Raw genomic sequence first — 23,251 nt, forward strand, 5'->3', positions numbered from 1 at the left:
TATTGCTCTTCACTTCACAGTCACACACTCGCACTGACCTCGCAATTCTCTCCAATCCATCGGCGATGACCTCGATCGACAATAAGAACCACCACTGCGCACCTCCTCACCGGCAAAGAAAATCTGCATCCCCTTGAGTTCGTCTCTTGTCCCAAGGTTAGAGTTTCAATGCTTCTAATTTTAGTTCAATTACTCTTTTTTCTAAGTAATTAATCTGCTGGGGTTGGTCTTGTATACAATGTTTACAGAATGTAATTAATCTCTTGGGGTTGGTCTTCTGTAATCAATATTTACAAATTGTCGGAGGTTGAGGTTATGTAATTGGATATGCCGGATTAAGATTATTAGGCATACCTGTTTGTTTCTACTCAGCTTAATGTAATAGCATTTTCCTCCTTGATTTATCAACTATAGAAGAAACCACGTTTATATTCTTTGTAGCTCTTATTTGGCAATTGACATCTTGTTTACGACTGATAAATCTCGTGGAGAAATTTTGGTTTTTCGCTTGGTTTAAACCAATTCAGCATAAGGACTATTTTCGCTGAGAGAAACTTATGTTGGACGTCTTTAAGGCTTAGAGCACTTCACTGGTGAAGGAATTCGAGCTCATATTCTCTCAGATGCTGCTGTTTTGTTTACAGCATTCTCTGGCTAGTTTTACAGCATTCTCTGGCTAGTTTTACAGCATTCTCTAGGAAAAGCCATTTGTCCTATGAAAATAGAGGAATTGATGAATGTATTGTATAAGTACTTTGGACTTATAGGCTTTACCAGGTTTATCCCGAGGAGGGATTAAATTGGGAAGACTCCACTCAAGAGGCGACAGGGAACTTTAATCCTGTTATTTTTAGTCGTATGTTAATTTTTTTGTTCTTTTCAACAAGTGCAAGTGGAATATTTCTGCCATTCCTTATGGCTAGGAGATTATGGACAAGAGTTATGTTAAATCTTCATTTTGGACTGAATTTTCATCTAGAGTCCTGCCACTGAATGCCTTTGTGAGACAGCTTGTTCAGAATCCAGGATCTGGTTATTCGTGCGGGTGTCGTGCCTTTCCTGTTTAGAGTTAGTTGATACTTGATACTTTCAGGCTCTTAGCTTTATCCAAAAGCCTTCCATATAAAAAATTGGTCCACTTATTCCTTTCTTTTGGCTACTTAAGGTACTATTGTTGTACCTTACCTTTTTGGCACCTAATAATGACTTTATTAATACGAATTAAGATCCTTGTGAGAGTAGTACAAGGAGACAATACAGACCTAGCTACCAATATAAAGCACCTAACACTAGAAGGCTACACTACTATATTCGATGAAGGGAATCTGACTTATGTCTGTCAGAAGTAAGGAGACTGTCTTGGGGATGTTGAACAATAGAACTTAGATATTTTACCGGATGAGTTTTGGAGAAGAATCCAGTCTATTTCTGCTCATCTCGGTTTGTATCTTCTCCATGGACTCGTGGAGACTTAAGTGCATTCTATAATCCTGCTAAATTATGCTAATTGTCGACAACTAATGGTGGAAAAACTTGTTCACTAGTAGCTAGATAAATGTTTTGATTGATTTTATTTTGTGCCGTTGGTGTTTATTTGTGTGTTTGTACTGTTGGAATAGGGATAAGTAGCTATGAGGTGTTTACTACAATTTGAGGCTAAATACTTCTGATAATACGATTTAGCCTATAGGATAGCACAATTTGAGGTTTAGACGTTCAGTACTCTGTATTTGGATGATGCCGAGAGTGATTGTTAGGTAGTTCTGCTTTTAAAATAGCTAAATTTATTAATACAAGTTTGATTTATGCATGTTTCACTTTGAATTTTCTTCATCTTCTCCTCTTGTTATATTTTTCCAGGAAAATCTTTATAACTATAATAGTGACACCAAGAAGCACAGCGCCGGTTCCTCTCCTTGTTTTGCAAGATATGCTCTGGAGTCATTTTCCAGAAAATATGATAGCTTCACTGATTCAAATTTTTTAGAGCATATGAAGCAGAAGATTCTTGTTGGCTCTGAACCAACATTTTCTAAACTTTTACACTTAGAGTGCCGTTTGATTGGAGAGGGTTCTTATCGCCTTCTATCTTCATCTATCAGATTAAGCATTCAGCCAGATCTGATTGCTGACTTTTCCTCACAAATGTGTGAGATCATAATCCTTGTAAGTCTACCATCTGGTGTTTTTGCTGATCCTTTTGAGCTTCAACATCTTATTTACCGTGGAGGTACTTCTTATATGTGTTTTTAAAATTCGTCCTTCCTCATTCTTTCAAACGTTGACTCCAAGGTGTAGACACCTACTCTTGTCCCCATTCCCGCAAGGGAAAGGTTCGATGATGAAAGCATAAAAACTCCACTTGACAACGCATCTCCTATAAAATAAACGAATCTCGATTCCCCATTTCATTTCACCCAAAACCTGCTATTTATGGAAACCTGCTAAAAATAGTAACTGCCGTAAAAAGTAGCGTCTAAAAGTGGCAAATCATAAAAGATAGAAACCTGTCAGAATTAGGTGTTGCATTCCAACATAAATCCTAAATGAGATAGAAAACCGCGAGAATCCTATTCCTAATAGGATTCGGAAATAAGAGTTACGTATTAATTAAAATCCTAACGAGCCTAGAGTTCGTAACGGGCTCAGACGCATTCCGTCACAAAATTGATACGCGCTAAAAGACTCGAATTAATCTCAAACTCTACGGATTTTAGGAATCTGAATCTGACTAAACAAAGCTGCCCAGACCCTATTTTCAACGCCTGGCTCTGGGCGCCGAAATCTTCGGCGCCCAGGCCTGGGCGCTGAAAGTACCTGGGTACGTCTCTTTTCCTAATTCTTTGCGGATTAGAACTCTGCAATTCTATCTTTCCACGAACTCTTCCCTATGAAAAGGCCCCTAGTTTCGACGTGAAACAACACACAACAACACATAATATATTCTGAGTATTGACTCTAAACCCCTTAGCCTAAGCCTCTCGCTGCGAAACTGTTCACGCGTTCTGTCGCAATCGATCCATAAATCGAACAGAACGTATCCTGTCCCATAATTGAGATTCGTTAAATAAAAAGGAGAAATAGCAAAGTCAAAGTGGTTAGTTTTCTGAGAACCGTGACGCACCTCTCAAGGGTGCGTCGTGATGTGTCCTTTTTCGATGATTTAACTGCTTTCCTCGCCCTTTTTATGAACTGTTAAACTAACCTAATGTGATTGTTCTATCACGCCTAACAAATATAATATTTTTGGGAAATCGGATTATCATGCTAGGTCCCTTAATGTTATTTAAATCAGATAATCACGATCGAATTAGTATTATATGTTGCATATTGCTAAAATCAACTCAGATTAGTTTAATAGTTAACGCATGTACCTTAAAAATTATTTATGCTGAGCTAGTAAGGATATCCTGCCTCTGGAGTTATCGACGAGCGAATTACTCCTCTCGGTAGTTACAGTCCCCCGAACCCTCAATCTCTACCTTGCGGGTGTATATTGAGAGATCCCCACACCAGGGATCACAAGGGAACCTACGGCCGTCGTGGTCAAACATAATTGCACTCCCTTTATGTCACGATAACCGGGTTTTGTCAGTTTTTCTCATTGTCGTTAAAAACTGAATGGCGACTCCTATATTACTAGTCAATTGGGTGTATACTCACAGGAAATCCAATTACACTTGATTGAATAAAAAGAATCGTCACACCCACGAGGGACAAGGTCACGCATTAGCCTCGCGCTTTTTTCGACCCCCTCACAGTGGCGACTCCACTGGGGATAGTGAAGGAAATACTCGTGCTTGTAGGTAATCAAAATAGCCGAAGGGCGAAACGATCCTACCCCGCGTTTATTTCCCCATCAAGTTTGGGACGACCTGAAAATCAGCATATTAATGTGAACGGGCAGAACATCATAACGAATCTCGGCTCCCTCGAGAGTTGGGACTAAGGATACCTTTTTTCGCCAATAGGGGGGTGCATACGCCGCGCATGTTTCCCACTCGGTACTTGTGCAGGTAGTACACCTATCCCGAACCCAATCGCTCGCCCATTAGGTCCCTCTCGCCTGCCTGCCCCCTTGGCTTGCACTTGCGAGTTGGCCTCTTGAGCGAAATTCGTCTGTTGAAGACACTACCTCGACCGGGGCATGTGTTGGATCTACGATAGAAGCGGTACCAAGCCAGGCGCAAATACTACCCATAGAAGCCTATCATAAACTACGTGGCATATTTAATTTTCAAATCCATGTTTGTAATGTAGTTATGTGTAGCGAAATATGTGATTGTGTGTGACAAACTATCCTAGAAAACCAATGACCTTAAAAATTGCCCAAACATTCATAGACTAATTTGCCAAAGAGTTATACCGAAACACGTGTTCCGCAAACCCGAATGATCGCCACAAAATAAGTGACGCTCGGGATGGCCTGTAACGAATCCCACAAACGCTGTTACGCGTAAAGGACGTTATTAGGCAAGCACGCAAATCGAAGTCGCATAAACAGAAAACAGAAAACGAGAACCAGCCAGGGACGCATTTTCAACGCCCCTGGCTGGGCGCCAAAATTTCTCACGCCCACTGCTGGGCGCTGAAGTTGCTGCTTGGCTTTCTGGTCAAACGCAGCAGCCTCGGTGCCCAAGCAAAAAGAAAGTACGTAGCACAAAAAATGCTCATCAAAAGAATTGCTACGAGGGCGTAAGAAAAGCACTCGATTTCAAAAGGCGACTCGCGAAAAATTAATAACTCTTTGTGTCGTCGTTAGGCCTCCTACGACGGCAATGCTCGGCACCAAAACCGAACATGCTAACAACTATGAATGTCACACGGGCAAGTGTTTCGAAAATCCAAAGAACGACCAAAATAAAAAAAAAACCCCAAAAAAAGTGTACCGACAGAAGAAAGAGCGAAAAGAAAACACCAATTTAGAGAGTCGAAGTCTAGACTAAGTAATGCTTGAAACTTTGGGAACCTAAACTTTAGCTTATCTTATGCCTAGGACTGGTCCTGCCACTTGGTGCCGATCAGGGAATCAACGGCTAGTGCGTCTCAAAGATACATCACCAACACCAGGTCTAGTAACTCCAAGCTCCGTCCGTCGTCCCTCATTTCAAGGATCTCTGCTTCCCCAACCTCGATTCGCACCTCCAAACATGTCCATCGAAGATTTGCGAGACCAGATGGTCCAAATGACCCAACTCATGGGCCAACTGAAAATGGAAAACGAAGCCTTAGCGGCTGCGCAAGCCAAAAATGACCTCGAAAACGAGAAGAGGATCGAAAAAATGGTCCTACAGCAAACCATGGGGAGCAAATACTTCTCCCTCGAGCCTGAACCTTTTTCTGGCAAATTACCAGAAAAGTTCAGTTCATCTGACTTACCAAAGTTCAAGGCCACGCACAACCCCCGTGATCATCTACTGAGCTTTGTGAATACCATGAACTTGAAAGGCGTGGACAAGTCCATGTACCTACCTGCCTTTCCTTTGTCCTTGGAACCTGTGCCGCTCAAATGGTACTATCACCAGGACCCTAAGCTCTTCCCCACCTGGGAAGACTTTGTCAATGTCTTCATCAAGCAATACTCGTCGAACATGGATTTCCAAGTCACCATGCGCGAGCTGGAAGTTCTCTTCCAAAATAAAAATGAGGGTTTCACAACCTACTTTGCTAGATGGAGGGACCAGGCGGCCCAGCTAATCAATAGGCCTCCCGAAACAGAATTGGTCCAAAAATTCATTGACAACTTGGACCCGGCTTACAGACAACACCTTAGGTACCTGGGACTCGACACTTTCAAAAGGGTTTATGATGTGGGAATAAAAATCGAGGACGACCTCGCCAAAACCATACAGAGCAAACCTGCATATAAGACCAACACCTATAATCGGGGTAACACACCCCAAGCCCAAGAAGTCCATGCTGTAGAAGAGGCTCCCGCCCGAAGATACCCTATAAGATGGGTCTGAGACCGAAAGTTTTCCCCACTCGGGTCAACTTTGGTACAAGCCTTTGAAAGACTAACCAATCAAGGAAAGTTGAGACCTATAGGCCCCACCCGTGACCCTCCTGTCAAAAACAAATATTGGGTCGAAGGTACTTACTGCAAATTCCATCAAGGAAATGGGCATGACACTGAAAACTGCTGGAATCTAAAACATACCATCCAGGACATGATAGAGGATGAAGTAATACCTCTCCCTAACGTTGGCAAACCCAACAACAACAAGAGCCCACTCGGCTCTTGTCACATCTCTCTCGACCAACCAGAGAATTTCGACCCCACGGTGTATATTACACCTCAAGGTGCACCACTCGCTGTGGTACCTATGGATCGAATCGAGGGGGAAGTGTGCGGTGTGTGGAACGATGATGCTGAAGATATTTACCTATCTCAAGTCTCGGGCCAGGACCTCTTCACTGAAACTTGGCCCGGGTATGCTCTCATTGACACCACCCCTCAGGAGCCCGAGGTCGACAACCTCACCCGATCCGGAAGGATATACCAACCGGATATTCACCCACCTCCTATGGACGACATCCCGGTTAGGCAAACTCCTGAGAACGGGCGGCACGCCACCGTCGCGGAAGTCATTGAAAATCCTCTCCTGAAACAACTGAAAAGAACCAAGGCTGAGATTACCATCTGGGATCTTATGTGTACTTCAAAGGAACATCGCGAAAAGCTTATTCGCTCACTTGACCTCATCTCAGTACCCACAGATATCACACCTGACTCATTGGTTAGCCATGTCACGAGAGATGCCGGAGAAAAGGCCATAGTTTTCACTGATAAAGACTTACCCAAAGAGGGGGTGCTCACAATAAAGCCCTTTACTTAGTGGTTGGATGCAAAGGACAAAACATCCCCCTAGCGCTCGTAGATAATGGTTCGGCGGTTGATGTCTGCCCATTGCGAACCGCCCATTGCTTGGGGCTAGGAAGCGATGACTTCCAAACCTCCTCACAAGGGGTACGAGCTTATGATAACTCCCGAAGGCCTGTGTTGGGAAAAATCAACCTTACCATACAAACTGGGCCTGTGGCACGCACCACGGAGTTTCAAATAATCGACATCAAGCCCACTTTCAACCTCCTCTTGGGGCGACCTTGGCTCCATGACTTAGGAGGTGTGGCTTCAACCTTGCACCAAATGGTTAAACTTAACCATAACGGGGTAATACAAGAAATCCGCGCCCCTCCTTTCGACGTCAGTTGTACTATGGTTGGAACGGCCGAAACTGCAGATGACCTTTATGGGTTTCAAATGGAAGAAGCAATCCAGTTCATCGAAGATTATGATCTAGCATTCCTAGACCCGCATGCATCCCGAGTCATCCCTAGAATGCTGTTGGCTCAAGGTTATTTCCCAGGAACCCCATTGGGCATAAGGAAGAAGGAATGCACATTCCATCCTTTTCCCGACAAATCTACTCCCTTTGGCTTAGGTTATGAACCAACGGAGGAAGATATTGCTGACCGCCTATCTAGGCTACGCCTTAACAAAGCCGAACAAACCACCCTCCTTCCCCCATATCAAAGGACCCTTAACGGGATGTTTGTTCGGGAAGGAGAAGAACACCCATGCTGTGATTTCCCTGAACCCTTCGTTCAGGATGGCTTGCTAAAACCCGGATTTGAAATTTTCCATGACTGCCACACCTTGGATGAGGCACCCCACCTCACCAAGACTAAAACAGCTGAAATATTGGACAACCAGGCTCTATGGACATTGTTTAACGAATCGAGGCCTATGGAGAACGAGACTGTGATGACTACCCTAGATTTACAAGATGAAGGTTTCTATCCAAACCGGTTAATCTCTCCTGCATCAACACTAGAAGAGGTCGGGAACGGATGGGTGAAGACATATCAGTGGGTCAACGCAAAAGGAATAGGATTCAAGATGAGTACCGGTGAAGGACCGAAGTTTCATGAGACTAAACCCCAGGCTTGAGCCATATAGATCACCATTAGTAGTTCTTTAGATTGATAGAAAAAATAATAGACTTTAGATGGTCCTAAGGCCCTTTAGAATATGGGTCAGTTTTATTTCAGTGTGTTTTCCTTACTTTCCAAATCAATAAAGGCGTAATATTTCTCCTAAAAATTTTATTCTAACACTAAATAAACACCAAATGTACTTGCAAAATAAAAAAAAATAAAGAAGCGGCCCACTATAGGCCCAAAAAACAAAGCCCACTCGATTTTGAAATAATGCCATGTGAACCAGTTCCCGAAACCCACAAAATAAACCACACTATCCCATCCTCAAAACCTAAAAAGCCAACCAATGTCATCATGAGAGCCAATCCATGCAACCCAAAATCAAAAAGAAATCAAAAATTTAAAACAAATGCAAATGTTACCAAAAAAATAAATTCATAAAACATAGAATCCACCAACAGCTGTTTCACATAGATTCCATCATACCCTCCACAAAGATCTTCATAAGTTCCGCACCCTAACTCCATTTTCAAAACTGTTTTGAGTCACCAATAGAAAAAATTAGTCTGGACAAAAATGCGTTTCACGCTAACAGTCAAAAAAGCCTCCAAAATAGCCTCAAAATTAACTTTAACTACGAAGCAAAATATCAAGGCACAAAAAACGAAATAGAAATAAACGCAAGAACATGTGAAGCAAAAACTTCAAAATTGACCGCCCAAGTTATTTTCAGCGCCCAGGGCTGGGCGCCGAAATTTCTGACGCCCCAGCCTGGGCGTTGAAACTCTCTGCCTGCCAAAAGTTTTCCTTTTTTCGAAAAGTGCTCGTCATTTTATCCGCACACAACGGAAAAATAACGAACACTTGGGGGGTGCAGTACGTATCCAAATAGGTTTACCAACAAATTGGTCGAATTTTACGCAACCTATGGAAAACGGCAGATGAAAATAATGGCAAGTACTTCACTCATTTGACCGATTAAGTAATATGTTTCCACTTCAGGACATATCTACCGAAATCCGGCATACTAGAACTTATTCTAAAGCTAAGAACTACGCGCGACCTGATTCTGACAAGATACGTAGGCAATCCTTACCAAGGATTCGGTCCAAATAATAATAAAAAAATTGTATTCTTTGTGTAAAAAAGTGTTAGACATATAAACAAAATTGAATGGAAACTAAAAATACGCCTTTATTAAAATATAATAAGAAGGAAAACAAAGTGCTAGGAATAAAAACAAACACAACTGAAATAAATAGAGGGCACCTACACCCTAGCAAAGAACTACACTACTCTAGTTCTTTCGGATCATCAAATAAAGTCTTGAAGAGAGCAATGTTCGCAGGATCCACCCCCATAGTCTTCTGCGCTGCCCCAATATCAATCTCCATAAGAACTGGCTCCTGGACACTAACTTCCAAAGATGCCAAAGCTTTAGAAACATTCTCAGTTATAGCCCGCTCAGCCTCAAGGGCACAAACAGTGGTGGGAGAAGGATTACTATCATCAACTGGACTAGCCACTGTTTCTACAGGCGGCTGAGCCTTCCTAACCCATACAGTGTTCCGGCGACGATCTCCGCGAGAGCTTGCATTTCTTTTAACAACAGCAGGCCCCTTCATGTTAGGCATCTTTTTAGGCCTGACACTGGAACGGGGAAGAACTTCCTTTCGGTTTCGATCAGGACGAGCTTTCACAGTCTTAAAACTATAGGTACGAGGTCTGGCAGAATCAGGACCCTCATACTTAACATGAATACGAGGTATCAAAAGCTCAGCCGGCTCCCCATTACGAGCCTCGGTCCTCACATCCTTGTCATCGGAACTCATCCACAACTTATAGTTTTCAGAAAGACCCACAAACCCATTTGTAGCTACAGCCCAACGTGGGAGACCATCATAATACCTAGCCCACGCTAAGACCCGTGTTTGTGCAAAGGTCGCTACCTTAGGTGGTACCGTATCAGAAAAGGGGATAGTCTGCCTTAAACCATATTAACGCATGACTCGGTAAGGGAAAATATAAATGGGACAAGATAGCCCCAACAAAGAAATATAAACCGATACATCAGACCCCCCCTGTCATAATAGTCAAACCCCACCATGGTACCACCCACTTAATAGAACAAATGCCATAAGTAAAAAAGGAGGTCCATTCGGCCTCGTCCTGGCCTTGGTGCAAGTATTTTCGGTTACCCAAAGCTATAGGGCGATAATGTTTAGGATCGGCATGAGCTTCCAAAAGTCTAAGCCGTTCCGCAAGCCAAATCTGCAAAAACAGGTACGATCGAATCAAAAGAATGAAAAGAAAGAAAAAAGGTTCCTGGGGCGCAGTTTCAACGCCCAGGACCAGGCGCCGAATATTCCAGCGCCCAGCCCTGGGCGCTGAAACTCAGCCCCAGGCAAAAAGAAATATATAAAAGTAGCGTATGTGTGCGCAAAGAAAAAAATAGATTACCTGCAGTAATAGGGGGCTTCCCTTAAATATTTCGGATTTGGCATCCTTCTTCAGCTCATCCGCACTCAGCAAAGTCTCAGCAACAACCAACGGCATAATAGAATAGCAACTTTCCATCTGGCTAATCAAGGGGATCAGCCTTATGTCACCGAACTCACCATTATTATTCGACAGCAAATAATGATTCAACAAGCAAAATACAAGGGCTCGAATGTTCAATTTTTGTTCGGTCATATTCTTACTAGGCCTAAAATGATGTTTTACGAGTTTTGCCAAGTTAACCTTATCGTCTACAACAAGTTCAGCAAACATGTTATCATCTAGCCCTAGGAAAGCCCTTATGGTTGTTTTACCCTCTTCAATAGTGCCAGGGGTAACAGGAGTAGCATTAGTAGGATAACCAAGGATCGCAGCATATTCATCAGGCAAAGGACATATTTCATTGCCCCGAAAGGAAAAAACATGATGATCGGAGTCCCAAAAGTTTAGGGCAGCATGCAGAAAATTATAATCAATATTAATTTGTTGTAAGCCTAAAAGTGCCTCTAAGTGGTATTCTTTTAACAAAGCTTTTTCTGTGGGAGTAAGGGCTCGTAGCCAACGCCTAACAGTCCGTTGGAGTGAGAAAGTAGGGATCGACATGGCAAAAGCAGTAAATAATTAGAGCACAGCAAAAAAGAGAGAAAGAATTTGAGAGTGGTGGAAAATAAGGACGTACCTAGCCCCTATATATAGCTGAACGCACCCAATAAACATCCTGATCCCATTCGGAAACGTGTTTAGAGATCCGAAAATCAAATATTACCAGGAAAGAACTTTCAGCGTCCACCTCTGGGCGCCGAAATTTTTAACGCCTGAGCTTGGGCGCTGAAAATGCAGCCCAAGGCCCAGATTTCACAAAAACACGGAATAGGAAAGGACTTAAGACCGTGTTGCTAAAACACGAGGCCCTATTACAAGTAAGATCAAGCCCAAAGCACCTTTAGCTCCCAAATAAGCAAAAAATAATAATAACATTGAAACTTGGTCGAAACTTAGACTCATCTCAGAAAACGCTCATGTACACTTTTCAAAAAAAAGCAAGTTAAATATCATGGTCATTCTTCGAAACACCAAAAATATGTGTCGTCAAGTCATTGGTTTTCCAAAAAGAAAATGTCTGTCTGTCAAAGGGATAATCCGGGCCAAGCCAAAACCGGATGTCGCCTGAAAGCTAAAGTCGCACTCCACGGCTTCACTAAAATAGCACACTACTATAGGAGGTCGCTCGCACATACGAGCGTGAGCCCAAACATGATTACAAGACGCGAAAAACAACCGACGAGCCCCAACACTTGGGGGCTCGCGAAAAGTGGACTCCAACAAAGAGCGCGCAATCAAAATCACATTCCCAGACTGCGCCACGCACCATATCATGTTTGGATATCTCAAAAAATATATTGTTAAATATACACAGTGTGGACCCACTTATAGGACACATCTAATCAGGAAATATTACGACCCACCAACAGGTTGTAATCACCAAAAGCACTTCTACATAGGCAAAATAAGAAATTCAAAATGGGCTCGCCCACCCTCAGCGGGCGGGGTCTGCGTCACTAGCCGCGCAGGTCCTCAGTTTTCGAAGAATAAAGTCTTCAAATTTAAAATAGGCTCGCCATCTTCAGCCGACGGGGTCTACGGCGCAAACCACGTAGGTCCTTATTTTCAAAAAAAAAAAAAACAAAAATTTCAAAACAGATTCGTCCACTTCTATCGGACGGGGCGTCCACCCTCAGCGGACAGGTTCGCCATCTTCAGCCGGCGGGGTCTACATCACAAACCGCGTAGGTCCTTATTTTCAAAAACATCAAACAGATTCGTCCACTTCTATCGGACCCCCGTCCACCCTCAGCGGACAGGCTCGCCCACCTTCAGCGGGCGGGGTCTGCGTCACTAACAGCGCAGGTCCTTAGTCGCTGCAGCGATAACTTTTATCGGTTTTCCCTTTTTCCGAAAATCAAAGGATCGGTTTTCCCTTTTTCCGAAAATTAAAGGATCGGTTTTCCCTTTTTCCGAAAATCAAAGGATCGGTTTTCCCTTTTTCCGAAAATCAAAGGATCGGTTTTCCCTTTTTCCGAAAATTAAAGGATTGGTTTTCCCTTTTTCCAAAAATTAAAAGGATTGGTTTTCCGTTTTTTTCCAAAAAAGAGCGATGTGCTGGATTTTCCTTCGTTTTACGTCCTGTAAAAACAAGGGGGTTTTCTCGTTTGGCTAGCCCTGAAAATGAGAATCCTTAAAAACATTTTTACCTCGTGGTTGGGCTTGGCCAGGCCCAATTACACTTTACAGCTTTAATTTCGAAAACATCTGTAGTTACTCCCAATGACAAAGTGAGGGAGTTTCTACGCATCTTTAGATCCTTCCAATGACAAAGTGAGGAAGTTTCTATACTATCAGTTGACAAATCCCAATGACACGTGAGGGATATGTCGACACTTCAAGTGATGACCCTTAAAGTCAAATGTTATCACTCGGGGGCTCGTGAGACCCTCGCAAAACAGGTCACATATACCATGGCTTGTGTGACGCACTCCGTCTAATACTTTGACCATCGTCTTACTCCAAGACTCAGTCAAAGTGGGGGCTAACTGTAGACACCTACTCTTGTCCCCATTCCCGCAAGGGAAAGGTTCGATGATGAAAGCATAAAAACTCCACTTGACAACGCATCTCCTATAAAATAAACGAATCTCGATTCCCCATTTTATTTCACCCGAAACCTTCTATTTATGGAAACCTGCTAAAAATAGTAACTGCCGTAAAAAGTAGCGTCTAAAAGTGGCAAATCATAAAAGATAGAAACCTGTCAGAATTAGGTGTTGCATTCCAACATAAATCCTAAATGAGATAGAAAACCGCGAGAATCCTATTCCTAATAGGATTCGGAAATAAGAGTTACGTATTAATTAAAATCCTAATGAGCCTAGAGTTCGTAACGGGCCCAGACGCATTCCGTCACAAAATTGATACGTGCTAAAAGACTCGAATTAATCTCAAACTCTACGGATTTTAGGAATCCGAATCTGACTAAACAAAGCTGCCCAGACCCTATTTTCAACGCCTGGCTCTGGGGGCCGAAATCTTCGGCGCCCAGGCCTGGGCGCTGAAAGTACCTGGGTACGTCTCTTTTCCTAATTCTTTGCGGATTAGAACTCTGCAATTCTATCTTTCCACGAACTCTTCCCTATAAATAGGCCCCTAGTTTCGACGTGAAACAACACACAACAACACATAATATATTCTGAGTATTGACTCTAAACCCCTTAGCCTAAGCTTCTCGCTGCGAACTGTTCACGCGTTCTGTCGCAATCGATCCATAAATCGAACAGAACGTATCCTGTCCCATAATTGAGATTCGTTAAATAAAAAGGAGAAATAGCAAAGTCAAAGTGGTTAGTTTTCTGAGAACCGTGACGCACCTCTCAAGGGTGCGTCGTGATGTGTCCCTTTTCGATGATTTAACTGCTTTCCTCGCCCTTTTTATGAACTGTTAAACTAACCTAATATGATTGTTCTATCACGCCTAACAAATATAATATTTTTGGGAAATCGGATTATCATGCTAGGTCCCTTAATGTTATTTAAATCAGATAATCACGATCGAATTAGTATTATATGTTGCATATTGCTAAAATCAACTCAGATTAGTTTAATAGTTAACGCATGTCCCTTCAATTATTTATGCTGAGCTAGTAAGGATATCCTGCCTCTGGAGTTATCGACGAGCGAATTACTCCTCTCGGTAGTTACAGTCCCCCGAACCCTCAATCTCTACCTTGCGGGTGTATATTGAGAGATCCCCACACCAGGGATCACAAGGGAACCTACGGCCGTCGTGGTCAAACATAATTGCACTCCCTACGGGGTTTTGCCAGTTTTTCTCATTGTCGTTAAAAACTGAATGGCGACTCCTATATTACTAGTCAATTGGGTGTATACTCACAGGAAATCCAATTACACTTGATTGAATAAAAAGAATCGTCACACCCACGAGGGACAAGGTCACGCATTAGCTTCGCGCTTTTTTCGACCCCCTCACACAAGGGCTCTTTGCTGCAGCATTCAAGGACACTTATGTTTTTGGAGATGCTAATTTGGAGTTGCCGTCGTTTCTTTCCAATCAGTCAATTATTGAAGTTCACTTAGATGCAGCCTTGAATTATTCAGCAGGTCAGGAGACTGTGCTAGAGTTCAACATAGAGATACCGTTGCATGCTCGATATCCTGTAAGCACTTTTATAAATTATCATAGTATCTTTACTCGCTAAATGTTATGTAAAAATAATTTGTTTGCCTAAAAGTTTCCGGCTCTGTGAAATATTTATGTTTGAGCTTTTTGTTAATATGTTTTGCCTAAAAGTTTCTACCTACGTGAACCATTTTATTAAAAAGTGTTTCTTGCTTTGATGGAGCACTAATGTCAAGACTTCAGCATATATGAAGCTGAATCTTTATTTTATTTGCAATGAATTCCAAATTTATGAAATGAGCTATTGGTGCTTTTACAGAGGCGCTTTTACTTTATTTCTTGGTCTTGTAGCACATAAGAAAAGAGCCTGCTTGGTAGATTAAGTACCTTGCAGTATGTTTTAGATTCTGTTCAAATTTTCGGAATCAATCATCTGGCCTAGGAATATAAATAATTGAATACAGTAATATTTTCCATCGGATAGATCTTAGCTGCTTATGTTTGCATATAACTAATCTTTTTCAAAGTGCTCTAACTTGTGTATTTATTACCTAAAGCTATAGATTTGGTATTCTTAAGCTATTACATTACAAGAATAGAAGAAAAAAAGAAGCAAAAATGTGACATGTTTTATATTCTCCTAAACTTCATCTGATTCTAAAACTATTCCTACGTTTTTTTTGGTACCCCAACGACTTTTTGCACTATTCACGGTCTACTTTGACAATTTTCTAAATATCAATTTTTTATAAGATTTACAAATGTCTTACTAAATATTATATTGGTTAAAGTTGTGCGATAGAAAATATGAAAGTCAATAAGATACAACTAAAATAGCCGAGGAAGTAGATGATTCCAGGAGAACTTCAAAATGCTTATTCAAGATCATTAGAAATTTGTTTTTGAAGTTCTCCTTACCCTAGACATCTTTTTTGTTGAAGTGGTGAATGCTTTGGGGCTGAGTTCATGAAGAATGTCGAGTTGGCTGTATTGTTCATCGCGATATGCAACCAAACAATGTCCTGTAGACCTGTCAAACGGGTCGGTCGGGTCGGGTTGTAAAAATTTACGTTCGGGTTCGGGTTGAATCGGGTCGGTCACTTTCGGGTTCGGGTTTACAAATGCTTGTTCAAGACCCAGAACTTTCGGGTTCGGGTCGACCCAACGGGTTGAGAGATTTTAAAACGCGCATTATATTTTCATTAATTTAGGTGAAAAATATACAAAATATTGGCACAAGTTAACAAATTTTCCTACGAAAGTTTATATTTTGTCAAATTCAATCATAAAATGGCGTATAATTCAAATTAAAATCATATTACACAGAACAATAGTAAAAACAACGTGTCTTTTATGCTTAAATTTTTCCATAATCTCATTTATTACTGTAAATACAATGATTTTCAATCGGTCGGGTCTAAAACGGGTTCGGTCGGGTTTTGACCCATTCCTTTTCGGGTTGTTCGGGTTCGGATAAAATCGGGTTACGGGTCACAAAATCTTGTTCAGGACCCAGTATTTTCGGGTCGGGTTCGGGTCGGTTTTCGGGTCGGGTCGATTTTTGACAGCTCTAATGTCCTGTTAACCCATGATTTTGAACCATTGGTATGTTGTTCTCCTGTTGTGTTTAGATTGTTTACAAAGATGTCCATGGTACACTTGCATAAAAATTATCACATTAAATCATCACGAATAGTAGTGATCAATTTTCTAGTACAGAACTACATTGATCTTCATTTGGAAAATTGATGTTTCTAGTTCATCTTTCTTTCACTAGGATATCGAGTCCTGTATCTAAAATACTGAAAGTGCACAATTTATGTGAAAAAGCTAACTAACTATGCATGAAAAACTTCTGATTATTAGGTTGGGGACTTTGGATTAGCAAGGTGCAGCAGATCAGCTGCTGAACATATCAGTTTCTGATCTGTTCAGCTGCAGATCAGCAGCAGCAGTTGAACAGATCAGAAACTGATGTGTTCAGCAGCTGATCTGCTGCTGCTGATCTGCAGCTGAACAGATCAGAAACTGATGTGTTCAACAGCTGATCTGCTACTGTTGATTTGCAGCTGAACAGTTCAGTTTCTGATCTGTTCAACAGCAGATCAGCTGCTGAACACATCAAAAACTGATATGTTCAGCTGCTGATCGTTACAGACATTACACTTCAGCCGTTCATCATTTAGGACTATTTCTATGCTTGTGTAGTTTTGAACCAGCCATGTTACTACTAGATGCCGACAAAGGAACACATTTTTTTTACTGGCTCTCATTTGAATCTGAACTAGAGCTCAACTTAGCCCATCTTGATCACTAGTTGAGTTGAGCATATTACATTTGAGCTCATATTGTATTTACCTGCGTGATTGAATCCTGGTGCAAGGTATCCTTCAATCAGCTTCTGATAAATGCTGGTTTAAGTCTAGTTTCTTGTTATTGGCAGGTCTTAGTTAGCTCTCTGGAGCAGAAAATTGATGAAACAGAGAAGAAATTTGAAGAAACTAGTAAAATCAGTGAAGAACGGTTGAAACAGACACTTGATCCAGAATCAAGAATGATAAAGCTGAAAACAAATATGCAAAGGTTTATTGAGTGCTACATTCTTATGTTTCATTTCAACTATAGATTTGTTAATTTATTTTGGATATACATACTATTACTTGGTTTGAAGCTGCTTATGAAGTGGTGGTCCATTTCTACAGGCTGGAAGAGAAAATTTTTGACATGGAATCAGAAAGAAACTAGTAAAATCAGTGAAGAACGTTTGAAACAGACACTTGATCCAGAATCAAGAATGATAAAGCTGAAAACAAATATGCAAAGGTTTATGGAGTGCTACATTCTTATGTTTCATTTCAACTATAGATTTGTTAATTATTTTGGATATACATACTATTACTTGGTTTGAAGCTGCTTATGAAGTGGTGGTCCATTTCTACAGGCTGGAAAGAGAAAATGTTTGACATGGAATCAGAAAATAAGATCCTTCAACAACAATCATTGTTAGGAGCACCTGTAAACTCAAGTTCATAATTTACTCCAATATTTGTTAGGAGCGCCTTGGAAAAGTAGTAGTAATTCATGTTGTCATTCTAATCAGAGATTGTATATTTGTTTCAGGAGAATGTTGATGCTCTCATTCATTGTGTGGCAAAAAAATATTGGCTTCAATCAGGGAAAGCCTGTGGCTGCATTCACAATTTACAAGTGTCTCCTCCATTGGAAATCATTTGAAGCGAAGAGGACTAGTGTGTTTGACCGCCTTATCCAGATGATTGGTTCTGCCATTGAGGTAAAAAAGTTTTGTTGTATTTGATGTGTTCTTAAACTTAACACCTTATGACTTGTTCACTACTTATTGTACGGCCAAAACAATTACATTTCCTATTATCTAATTTGTATTATTAGGCTAGAAAGTAGTTAAAAAACTATTCTCCTATAATTGGCATGAACCGTCAAAAATGCCATTTTGGACCAAATATGACCTATATCGTCCCAAATGAGCCTTATGTGTGCATAAAGAACTTGAAATGAGTCTTATAAACATATAACTAATCATATGAATCATGAAAAAGATTTAGAAAGTGTCCTTAGGTTCATTTGTTAGTAGTTGGGATCAAAAATGCCAATTTTGGCCAAAAATGACCTATATCGACCCAAATGACCCATAGACGTTCATAAATATCATGGAATGAGTCTTATAATCACATAACTAATCATATGAATAATGAAAAACGTTTAGAATATCGAAATAGGTTCATTTGTTGGTAGTTGGGATCGAAAATGCGATTTTGGCCAAAAATGACCTATATCGACCCAAATGAACCATATGCGTGCATAACGAACTTGAAATGAGTCTTATAATCATATAACTAATAATATGAATCATGAAAAACGTTTAGAATATAGAAATAGGTTCGTTTGTTGGTAGTTGGGATCGAAAATGCCATTTTTGACCATAAATGACCTATATCGACCCAAATGAACCATAGACGTGCATAACGAACTTGAAATGAGTCTTATAATCATATAACTAATCATATGAATCATAAAAAACGTTCAGAATATGGAAATAGGTTCGTTTGTTGGTAGTTGGGATCGAAAATGTCATTTTTGGCCATAAATTACCTATATCGACCCAAATGACCCTTAGGCGTGCATAACGAAGTTGAAATGAGTCTTATAATAATATAATTAATCATAAGAATCATGAAAAACATTTAGAACATGGATATAGGTTTGTTTTTTGGTAATTGGGATCGAAAATGCCATTTTTGACCATAAATTACCTATATCGACCCAAATGAACCATAGACGTGCATAACGAAGTTAAAATGAGTCTTATAATCATATAACTAATCATATGAATCATGAAAAACGTTTAGAATATGGAAATAGGTTCGTTTGTTGGTAGTTGGGTTCAAAAATGTCATTTTTGGCCAATATAATTGTTTTCGCGACAAATATAATTTTTGTTTTCGCAAATGAAACTTAATTTAATTTATTGGTTTGCATGTACGGTGTTGTTTTAAAGGTTTTCGAAACTCCAAGGGAGGGGCCCTTTACCAAAAAGGAGTTGGATGAAGTTCGAGACAAGTGGGCTATTTACTTCAACGATTGTGAACTACCCTCGGTGTAATAAATAGAGCAGACTTGTAGTTGTTCGTGACTCTTACATTATTTTGTTATTTATCGATTTAATTAATTACATTTGAATTAATTCAGTAATATTATTGGAAATTTGAAATTTATATCATTTTTGAGAATGTCAAGCTGATGTTTGATGAAACAGAAATTATATTGCAAAATCAGAAATTATATTGCAGAATATTAGGAATTATATTGTAGATTTTTTTTTTTTTTTTTAAAAAAAACTCAAAAGTTGCCCTTGTTTGCAACAAGAGCAACTTATGTGCAGCTTATAAGGTGCCCTTGTTTGCAACAAGGGCAACTTATGTGCAGCTTATAAGGTGCCCTTGTTGCAACAAATTAAGGCACCTTATAAGTTTCACATAAGGTGCCCTTGTTGCAACAAGGGCATCTTATAAGTTTTACATAAGGTGCTCTTGTTGCAAACAAGGGCACCTTATAAGATTATAAGTTGCCCTTGTTAAGGGCACTTTTGATAATTTTACAAAAGTGACCCCCCATTGGTGGCACTTACGAAGGGCAACTTATAAGCCACTTTTAAGAGCAACTTATCAAGTTTTTTCCTCTAGTGATAATCAAGCCACAATCTCATGCATATTTAAGACATATTTAAAAGCAATAAATAACTCAAAGCATGCATAAGATAAATGTGATCTAGTATGGCCCGACTTCATCTTGAAGCTTCAACTTCAAAGTCCGTGTTGAAAATGGGTTGGAAACTCCGTCTTGAATTTCACCGTGGGAGGCGACATTTTCTTCAAATAGGATCAACTATAATTAAACTAATTACAACTATTTGATGGTACGCAGACCATATTTGAATTGAAAAAACAAACTTTGGTGCATTAGACCAATTACATTCAAATTAATGGTACGCAGACCATATTTTCTATCCTATTTAGGCCATACTAGTCACTTCATAACCTGCAAAACAGTACATATACAATATATACCATTCACCCATTCATTATCATGAATGGCCCACATAGCTGGTTAGTAAAACATGTTATGCATCACATAAATATTTGCAGCAATTAATCAAGGGCACCAATAATCTACCAATTATTCAGTCCTTATTAATTCTAATCAAGTTGTTTAACCTTAAAGGATTTGTAGACCTAATCAAGTGTTTATGACTAAAAATGCTCCCACTTAAACCAATAACTTTATATGCTTTACTAATTTTAAACATAAAAATGTATTTCTAGTCTAACCGGAAACATACAAGTTTAATTAAAATTTAAAGCTCATATAAAATTATAATTGAATCTATTTAATTTATTTTCAGTTGAATTTAAGAATTTAAATTAATTCAAGGTTTAATTTTAGTAAAATAATTAGTATAAATAAAAATTTATAATAATTATAATATTCAAAATTAAAATCCGAGAAAACAATTTAAATTATTAATTTTAAAATTAATTAAAATTATTTCCGAACTGAAAATTTCAAATTAAAATTAAAACGAACCAATCGGGTCAAGACAAGGCCATGGGCTTGCGCCCATGCCTCGTCAAGTCCAAAAAGCAACAAACCCCTTGTCACTCGATTGATCGTACCGCAAAGCACAAGCAACAACGCACCAATGCGTCAGGCCCAGCGAGCCACGCTTGCGCGCAGCCCACTCGCCCATCGCCTTGGCGCGCTGCTGGGCAACGCTTGCTGGACAGGCCAGCCAACGCTGCCAGCGTGCACGTTGTGCTGCGCTTGTCGCTGCCTTGGCTTCTGCCTTGGCGTGCTACTGGGCGAGGCAACGCACGTTGTGGCGCAGCATCCATCGCTGCCCACGCGTGCTTGCCTTGCTCGCTGCACTTGCTAGCCCATCGCCCCATCGCCCCATCGCCCCACATGCGTAGCACACAACCCCTAGGCAGCCATTGCCTTGTGCATGCTACGCTCGTTGCTCGCTGCATTCGTACCGCATGAGCGACGAGCTCCCTTGCTCGTCGTCGCATGCCCGCACTATACAACACCCCTTAAGGGTAACACGTAGCTTCCTTTGCTGTGTGCGTGCAACTTTTATGAGCGAATTATATAAAATTAAAACTTTTTAATTTAAAATTAATGACAAAATAATAAATCATATTATTTTCATAATTTTAGGGCGAAAAATCGAAAATTTATTAATCAATTAATTTCCGATTAACATGGATACAAATCTAGGTCATAAAAATTTAAAATTTATCACAAATTAACAATTTTTATGGTGGTTTTTAATCATGGATACCTAATTAAATCATCAATTAAGTATGAAAATCAAATCAATTCTAAATTTATTCGAATTTCAACAAATTAATCATAATTACAAATTAGGTTGTATAATTAACAAGTCTAGGCATTCAAATTTGTTAAACATATATATACAGTAGGTTAATAAAAAATTCAAGATTTATCAACAAGAATCGCAAATATTCAATTTAACATCTTAAATTTACAAACTTTTGCGTTCGAAAAACTAAAACCTCTTAAACGTCATAGTTAGGCTTCGAATTTGGGAATTCTGGGTTCGGCCGAAAAAAAAAAATTGTCAAAATTTTAGAATGCCTTTTACATGCGGAATTGACACAAAAATCACTCGATTTGGTTGAGTAACGAATAAACTGCCGAAAAACTACGTACATATAATTAAATAAACGCAATTTGCAATTAATTAACATTTACGAAATTAATCACCCCTTTTAATTCTTTGCAAATTTGTAAAATTTAACCATGTCATGCAATTTAGATTATGTAAATAATAAGAGGCTCGTGATACCACTGTTAGGTTATGATACATATGACAAAACATAAATCATGCGGAAAACCTTAATGCCAGAAAACATATTATTTACACATAATCAGTAAGCATAATTTAGGTGCATACACTTTGTAGCGTGCCCTCCCTAGCTGCGTTCGAACCGAACAAGAACAAGTCTTTAGGACTCCAAGTGTTGTCCCTCCGTAGATAGTCCACAGCACGTCCGGGTCCGCCTTAAGATTGACCAACTAGAATCTCCCTTAAGGTACTATAATTTTCGGGTAATATGGGAAAGTAATATGACTGATTTTTCTGCTGAAAAATCACTACTTTAATTGTATGAATACTTGTTAAAAAAACTCGTGTATAAATTTATGACCCTAGGCATATATCTATAGAACCATGGAAAGGATTTCGAATCCTGTCAGAATACTAATTAATTAATTAGAATCCTTTTAGAACTCTAAATAATTAATTTAATCTTTTAGGATTAGGATTTAATCAATGCACGAATTCCGAAAGCTTTAGGATTCGTATAGCACGCACACGAGCACCGCACGAGCAACGCACATCCCGCGCGCATGCCTCGCGGCCCACGCGAGCTATACGACGCCGAGGCCCATACTCGCAGCCCATTCGCTGATCTGTGCTCGCGCGCCAAGCCTTGGCTGGGCCTGGCCTTGCGCTGGGCTTGGTCGAGGCCTTGGCGTGTTTGTTTGATGCGTGTGGCTTGCTGGGAGATGGCCTGGCTTCGTGCTGGGCCTTCGTCTTGCAAGCCTCGTCCGATGCTAATTCGTACGATACGCTTCCGATTAAATTCCCGATTCCGGAATTCATTTCCGATACGAACAATATTTAACATTTCCGATTCCGGAATTAATTTCCGTTTCGAACAAATATTTAATATTTCCGTTTCCGGAATTATTTTCCGATTCCGATAATATTTCCGATTCTGACAATATTTCCGTTTCCGGCAATATTTCCGATTCCGACAATATTTCCATTTCCGATAATATTTTCCGATACGTACCATGTTTCCGTTTCCGGCAACATCTACGACTTGGATAATATTTATATTTTCGATACGATCCATATTTCCGTTTCCGGCAATATCATCGTTTCCGGAGTATTCATTTACTTGCCTTTGACGATCTTAGCTCCCACTGAAACCAAGATCCGTCGATTCCGAATATCCATAGATGGAGTGTAACGCCCAGACCTCTAATTCA

The 23,251-nt window shown here is 40.1% G+C and overlaps 1 protein-coding gene across 2 annotated transcripts in view; it reads left to right on the top strand.

Moving 5' to 3' along the window:
- The window catches only part of LOC130461285 (uncharacterized), a 19,529-nt gene extending 105 nt beyond the window's left edge, over positions 1–19,424 (top strand). Inside the window, exons 1-6 of one of the 2 annotated variants that reach the window (XM_056829310.1) lie at positions 1–156; positions 1,861–2,230; positions 14,506–14,672; positions 17,079–17,218; positions 17,338–17,927; positions 19,170–19,424. The exon at positions 1–156 is cut by the window's left edge and continues 105 nt beyond it. In XM_056829310.1, coding sequence (XP_056685288.1) covers positions 1,993–2,230; positions 14,506–14,672; positions 17,079–17,218; positions 17,338–17,380 — 588 coding nt within the window. In that variant the 5' untranslated portion in view covers positions 1–156; positions 1,861–1,992 and the 3' untranslated portion in view covers positions 17,381–17,927; positions 19,170–19,424. Of the gene's footprint in view, positions 157–1,860; positions 14,673–17,078; positions 17,219–17,337; positions 17,928–19,169 lie in introns of those variants that run through there. The other variant, XM_056829309.1, reaches the window with a different exon arrangement.
- Positions 19,425–23,251: the final 3,827 nt, after the last annotated feature.

This window comes from Spinacia oleracea, chromosome 5 (genome assembly GCF_020520425.1).
Source record: "Spinacia oleracea cultivar Varoflay chromosome 5, BTI_SOV_V1, whole genome shotgun sequence".
NCBI classification, from domain to species: Eukaryota; Viridiplantae; Streptophyta; class Magnoliopsida; order Caryophyllales; family Amaranthaceae; genus Spinacia; species Spinacia oleracea.